The sequence below is a fragment of the Nymphaea colorata genome, chromosome 12 (assembly GCF_008831285.2).
Source record: "Nymphaea colorata isolate Beijing-Zhang1983 chromosome 12, ASM883128v2, whole genome shotgun sequence".
NCBI lineage: Eukaryota > Viridiplantae > Streptophyta > Magnoliopsida > Nymphaeales > Nymphaeaceae > Nymphaea > Nymphaea colorata.
The window spans coordinates 11746170-11753636 of NC_045149.1; the positions used below are offsets into that span (position 1 = coordinate 11746170).

The 7467-nt window shown below is 38.2% G+C and overlaps 1 protein-coding gene across 1 annotated transcript; it reads right to left on the reverse strand.

Annotated features, from left to right (window-relative positions):
* Positions 1-263: 263 nt before the first annotated feature.
* LOC116265942 (cold shock domain-containing protein 3) lies at positions 264-4670 on the reverse strand. Its single transcript, XM_031646954.2, has 5 exons — positions 4150-4670; positions 1795-1930; positions 1478-1569; positions 735-837; positions 264-531 (listed from the first exon to the last, which is right to left on the reverse strand). The coding sequence occupies exons 1-5, from the start codon at positions 4480-4482 to the stop codon at positions 335-337; spliced, it is 861 nt and encodes a 286-aa protein (XP_031502814.1). The 5' UTR covers positions 4483-4670; the 3' UTR covers positions 264-334.
* Positions 4671-7467: the final 2797 nt, after the last annotated feature.

The following is a 7467-nucleotide window of genomic DNA, read 5'->3' on the forward strand; positions in this document are numbered from 1 at the left end:
TCCCTAAATGTAATCATCAATTAAAAACATTTCCTGAACCGCCCATTTCACAAATATCCACAAAAAGGAAAAAAAACAGATACCAAGAAACATAGCATTGCCAGCAACACAGTAATCAGTATTAATTAGACTCACATATTTGATGCGATCTCCTTTAGTTACTGCTTGACAGCTAAAGCACTTGTTCACATCAGTTGTCCATTCCCGCCAAAATTTTCAAGAAGCAATGATCAGCTGAATGCCAGCGGGCTATTGAACAAGCATGCAACAAACAGCTTCTAGTTCTATAATATATAAAAAGAGTAACTGGTAAATTACAAGTCATCATCAGTCATCACCTCATAAACTTGACAACTTTAGGTCCTTGTTTCTTCTTAGCATTTACATGGTCACCAACATTGGAGGAAGACGGAATTTCCTTAGGATTAGGTTCCTTCTGTTGGGGTTCCTCTACCGTGAAATCATCTTCTAAATCATCTCCACTGCTGAAAATTATTTTTCTTGCCTGTGTGAAGTTTGCAAATCCATTTGCTGTCGACAAATGATAATATTAATGGTTAGGAAGTCTTTGCTAGGAAAAAACAATAACTATTTAGGTCCAAGGAATCGTCTTTTCTCATCCTTCCGGCTCCACAGGTGCAGAAAATGGAAAACACAGTGTATGAAGTAAAAGAAACATCTATATATAAATAAAATTTGCTAATAAAGTTAGATGCTGAACTAATGAAACTCACATGTCTGATCTGTTCCTGAATGAATAATGGTGCTTTTGTTGTGCTTGCTTGGACAATCTTTAGCTAGATGTGTGACACCACCGCAAACTTTACAGCAACCACCCTACACAAAATCGAACAAATACTCTTCATTCTGAAATATTTAAATTTTAAATACTTGAACAAACAAAACTGGCATTAGCATTTGTGTGCAAATCCAGTTGGTTCATGCGCAAGACCTTAAAAGATTTGGATAAATAATCTTGGCATGCATATTCACAAGCTATTATGATCTGGACAAATTTTGGTAAAAATAGGTTCACTTTCATGTATTACCAGAGCCTGATCAAAGGATCATATTAGAAAAATGTCCAAACACAAACAAGAATGATGATTCCTCCTACCTCAACCACGACAAATAATGAAAGCTCTGTCAGTCTTTGAAGAAACAAACAATTAAAGAAATAACTACAATACAAAATCTTGAACTTTAAAACTGTCACCCATAGCAAAATGAGAACCCCACGTCAGAGTTCTACTATGGCACATCTCATTTTGCTAGTTATCCGGTAAACAATCGGACCTATAATCCAGCAACATCTCATGTATACTTATTACATTATAGACAGAGATGTTTAAAATGTAAAACAACAATGGATAATGAAAATTGCAAAGGGCATGTGCCAAATCTAAATATTTACCATGAATTGACCAAAGGATAATTAAAAAACTACATGAAAAGCAAGCAGTAAAAGAAATTATACCTTAGGATAAATTCCATGCTTGTTATCTGGACAATTCTTACTCAAGTGGCCTTCCATCTTGCATATAAAGCACTCAGCAAATTTAGTTCCCCCTACATTTGTAAAGCAGCAATCTGCTCAATCAATATGAAATGAAAATAGAAATACAGAAAGCGAAGTGTAAACACAATTCACACAAAAAAAATGGAAATGACAACGCATATGAGAACATGATATGCAATTGAGTCAAGATTCACCGCATATGTGTTGAAGTGCAAATCAACATGCATATTAAGCAAATTGATGCATTCATGCTGTGTTCATGGCAAAAGAATTACCATCCTGAAGAGGCATAGGACATTTGGAAAGGGAATGCCCAATTCCACCACAATTATAGCATTTCTTCTCTTTATCTCCATAGAACTTCGGGCAGTTCTTAAGACTGTGGCCTCGATGCCGACAAAGCAAACAGATCTGCAATATTCACAATAAAAAGCATATATGACTCATGAATGAAAAAAGTCTTACAATAGTAGTTCTGCAACACTAGATTTGAACATCAAAATTAACAGGGTGCAAAGTTCCATAAAGTCAAGACTAACCAACAAAAAATTTATCATAATTTGCACCAAAGACCAGGTTCATGATCATGTGTACATCTAACACCAAATGCACCATTGTACTTCATGACTATAGTCAAAGGTCATGTTGAAGATGGTCAGTACCTTGCCATGAACTTTCTCTCGTTCTTCCTGTAACCTTGTTTTCTATTTTTATATACACTAACTCTTTGGCCAACATTTATCATTAACCATATTATTTTCTAAATAATTGTCACATGTTGGCCTTGAACAAATAAATGTAAGCACGTATCTCATGAAATTACACTACTATAATTTCAAGTACTAGTTTTACAAGATCTTGTGTTGCACTTGCACCAAGCATGTCTATGTATTGGTCTGCACCTCAAGTCTATATCCATGTACGTGTCTATGTCACATAGGCACAAGTGACGAAAGAGTTCCAAGCATTCTATGTTTTCTACAGTTCTTTTCTTCCCATCTCATTTGCGCAAAACCCCTAGCGACAAGAGATGAAAAAAAGAAGCAGACTAGCAATAACTGTTTCCTAGTGGTTCAGCTGGTAATGGCCCAACCACTTCTACACCTCCACACCGCCAACACCTCCCCACCCCAACCCTCCAAAAAAAAAGAAGAAGAAAAGATGCTAAGGTTGGCATACTCATCATTCGTTCAATTTATCTGATATAGAAAATGCCACATGAGCCAATTGATTGGGGAATCTAATCTTGATACATGTGATGGATATCTAACCTTCTCACTTTTCTTAGATCTTTAGTTATTTTAAAATGCTACATATATATGTCTGTGTGTGTGTAGAGAGAGAAAGAGAGGAAGCTGGATCAGAAATTTCGAAGAAGCTAGCTTTTATAACTGCATCAGTGATGGTCTAGAAAGAGGTTTGCTCATATCTGGCTCAACCCTTTTATCGTAGAGCTGGTATGTCCTATTTTTAGATAAAGGCAGGGAGGGGCAATATCTTAAGACTTAGAGTAGTATAACCATAACGTGGTAGAAATCATAAATACAAGCACAATTATTCCTCAAAACCTTGGGTAAGATGCAGCTGCTACGCCCACTTCATTCCGAATCGATGAGAGCCTAACAAAACCTTCTAAAGAGACGGTTACGCCAAGATGCTAAAGAACAAAGATATTGAGAGAAGAATCATCACGCAATGGAGTTGTTTAGGAAATGTGAAATGAGACAATTTGATTTGGTCAGATGGTTAGAAAAAGATGCTAAAGAGCAAAAGTTTGGAGGCAGAACCATCATGAAATGGAGTTATGTAAGGAATATATAAGCAGAAAATTTGATTTGGTTAGATAATAAGTGATTATGTTGTACTAAACGTGGTTGGTGAAATGGTCCTTTCATTGCTCATATAAGCAGCAAAGGATGCATATTCACATCTCGCATGAATACAGCATGGATTTTTCAAACAATATGCAGTTGATAAACAATAATTAATGGTCCTTTCATCGGTCACATAAGCAGCACAGGGTCCACATCCACATACCGTATTAGTTATAATTATGCAAAACACCGATCCTTGAAATTATAGGAAAAACATGACAATCTTTGTGCAATGAACATGGGTTAAGAGCCAAAGCTCCTAAACCACATAAATTGCGTCTCTCCCTTTGTGTCACGATGCATGCGAACATCAGCTGCGGGTGTAGCCTTATAACTTCTAAGCCACCTAACAGAAATCCCTTTTGCTCTATGCTAGTGTGATTTTCTTCTTCATCGAATGACAACATATCATATCTTTTCATCTCGTTTCCATGACTTGCTTCAATAAATCATCAATTGCTAAGTTGTACATTTAACGGTTTAATTAATGCAAATCCAGCCATGAGGTACCAAACCGACCAAATCAAACGCGTGTCGTGCACGATCAGAATCCGTGGCAGCCAACAGTATCAAAATCAGTCAAAATTATGCTACCGATAACAACTTATCAGACTATATTCTGCTGCACTGTGTCAGTAAGAAAGACAATGTTTTCAAGCTCGAGAGAACAATGCAACTTATAAATCAAGACGACGAAGAAGAGGCGAGAGCCAACCAGTTAGAATAGAAAAACATAAAAGAGACAGGGATGCTCACCTTATTCTTGTCCCACGTAGCCTTGGTAGGGCAGTTCTTCGCTACGTGGTCTTTCCCCTTGCAGATGAAGCAGCTCTCCCCTGGCTTCATCCCGGGAACCCTGAGAGGATGCTTCTTAAGACCGTTGGATTGCTTCATGAACTTCGCAGGCCGTCCATCTTTCGCCGAGTCCCTTCCTTTCCCCTTCTTCTCATTCTTCCGCTTCTTCTTCTTGATGCCACCATCTCCAGCTGTGGGCCTAAGAAGAAAAGGCGTTTCTCCTCCTCCTCCTCCTCCTCCGTCATGTTCCTCTCTGAAACGCCTGCGCGCCACCTTCTGCCTCTTGCTCACCATCGCCTCTCGCCCTTCTCTCTCTCTCACCTCTCGCCAACGTTAGTTGGTTGGTCAGAGGCCAATTATCAGAAGGTGGAACTGAGGAAGGAGACCAACGCCAAATTCTGTATCAAGAGATGGGTGATGTTGAACTCTTCTGAACTCTTGTCCGTCCTTCGTTCAATTAACGGTTTTAAGCTCCATTGCCCTAGCCAAGTGGGTACTGGCGATGTTGCCCAAGTGAAAGGGTTTTAAACCCTAAATCAGCACACTTCTGTATACCATGCAAACCCGTAAAATAATGATAATGAACAAACGAATTTCAACCTTGGTTTTCTAAGGACTCCTTTGACTACAGGGATGCCAATGGATTTGATTTCATTAAAAAAAAAATAACATGCCATTAAAAGATCAAAATATATTCAAATTTAAAAATGACAGCCAATCGAATTCGAATTTAAATTTGGTTTTAAATAAATCTATGATCAGATTCATAATTCGATTTAGATTCAGGTTCAATTTCAAATGAATTCCTGTATTGGTTATCAATGTGCTTTAGAAGTTGGTCTTTAACATATTATAATGTTGTTTAGATTTTGTTGTACATTTACAAGTTATTTCTGGATTTCAATTTAGATTCAAAAGGTGAAAATAAAAATCAGATTCGGATCACATTCAGAGATATGTTTTCATTTGTATCATAATTCAAATTTGAATCTGGGTGTCATCATCCGATAAGTCAGATAATCGGTTCTAATCATATTCATTCGCATCCCCATATATGGCGGCCAGGCTATGATTATCATTGTTGTTTTTTGAGTGAGAGGGAGGGCAACCCGTGAGAGTCAACCAAGAAAACTAAAATAAAAAAGAAAAGGGTTTAACTTGGTTTGACATAACCTTGCCTACATTCACGATGAATAGACTTTTTCATTCACTATGTCAACCACAGTCATGAGAGGACCGTTTTATCTCCCTCGTATTACAAACTGTAACATGTCCATCATTACGACTCTTTTAAAAATATAAGGTTTACTTCCAGATTTGTCACATCCCAGCCCATCTCTATATTCTCCTTTCATATTTATTTTAGGCATCGTTATAGGAGGTGATATTGTAGGGGACGTTTTTCTTAGCATTTCTCCAACGTCTATCTCATTGCTACCAACGGGAGGAAATCCAAATCTTCTTATGTTGAATCCAGGGTGGTTACCGATTGCAGCATTATATACTTTAATATTCCCCCTCAAACGTACAGGTTCAGGGGAGTTTGGATCTTTACACCTCAAAGCGATCAACAGCAAGGGGTTTTGTAAAAATATCTGCAAGCTGATGAGAAGATGCGATATGTGAAGTTGGCCCTTTGCAATCCGATCACTTACAAAGTGAATATCAATTTCAATGTGCTTGTTGCTTTGGTGGAAAAAAGGGTGTGTATGTGTAGACATGAACACAACACTACAATTATGACACCACGAGGTTAGGTGACAGCTGAAAGGGAAGATGCAGCTCCTTAAGTAAATGTTGTAACCAAATAAGCTCAGTGGAGGCATTGGAAATGGCATGATATTCAGCTTATGAGCTTGAGCGCGCGACAGTAGGTTGCTTTTTAGAGCTCCATGAAAGGAGGTTAGGGCCGAGGAATATAACATAACCTCCAGTAGACTTTCTATCATTCAAGTTCTCAGCCCAATAGGCATCATTATTGTAAGCTTGTAAAAAGAAATTTGCATATGGTTGAATGAGCAGCTCATAATGGAGAGTATGCTTAAGATGACGCAAAATTTGTTTTTCAATGATCGATAGTTGGTCATAAGCCTGGGCAGTGGACTTGGGTACCCAGCCCGATCGGGCTCGGGCTCAGGCCCGGGCCCGGGTCGGCCTGATGGGGCCTAATTCAGCCCGATTAATAATTTTTAAATTTTTTATTATTTTATTTAATAATAATATATATCTTATTATTAAAAATATATTTTATATTCAATTTTTTTTATTTTATATTTAAAAAATATATATTTTTATTTAAATCAAGCTGGGCCAAGTTCGGGCTCGGGCCCGAGCTCGGACTTTGGTTTCGGGCATCAGGTGGACCCAAGCCCAACTCTTATCAGCTGGGCCCCAATGCCCAGGTCTAGTTGGGCATTGCATGAATTGGTTGCACTTGTGGACGGCAAAAGACAAGTCTGGATATATAATGGTGGCATATTGTAAGAAGCCTATAACTTGCCTATATAAGGTGACATCGTCAAAGTTGTTTCTCATGTATGCATGCACAAAGAGGTGTCTAGCACGACATAAGGGTGGCGATGGGCTTGGCTCCAGTCATTCCAGCATGGAGATGGATGTCAGAAGAATATTTGAGAAAGCAATATGCCATTAGCTTGAGACATAGATATTCCCAAAAAATAATGTCCAAGATCCTTCAAAGCGAATTGATGATGGAGGTAATTAATGACTTCTTTCACTTCACCCGAGAAAGACCTAGTAATAATAATGTCATGGACATAAACTAAAATAAATATGGAATCTGGTCCATGGTGTCAAATGAAGAGAGATGTATCAATAGTTGAGCTTTTGAAGCCCAAAGAGAGTAAAGTATTGCTCAACTTATGATACCAAGCATGCAGTGCCTGCTTGAGCCCATACAGGGCTTTATGTGGCCGACAAACATATTGAGGATGTTCCTTATTTTCATATTCTGGAGGTTGGCACATGTACACAGTCTCATCAAGGGTGCCCTGAAAGAAGGTGTTGCTAACATCTAACTCTCTAAGTTCCCAATGCTTGATAATGGCAATAGATAACATAGTACGAATAGTAGTGGGTTTTACAACTGGATTAAAAGTGTGAAAATAGTCGACGCCTTCTTCTTGACTATATTCCTTAGCTATGAGGCGAGCTTTATACCATTCAATGCTACCATCCAACCTTCTTTTGAGTTTGAATACCCACTTACAACCAATAACCACCTATGCTGGTTCCAAAATCCAAGTCTTATTTTGAATA

Coding starts and splice junctions, on each gene's coding strand:
- LOC116265942 (XM_031646954.2), bottom strand. CDS start 4,482: ATGGTGAGCAAGAGGCAGAAGGTGGCGCGCAGGCGTTTCAGAGAGGAA. Junction 1,931..4,149: donor CTACGTGGGACAAGAATAAG/GTGAGCATCCCT, acceptor TGAATATTGCAG/ATCTGTTTGCTTTGTCGGCA. Junction 838..1,477: donor AGCATGGAATTTATCCTAAG/GTATAATTTCTT, acceptor GATTTTGTGTAG/GGTGGTTGCTGTAAAGTTTG.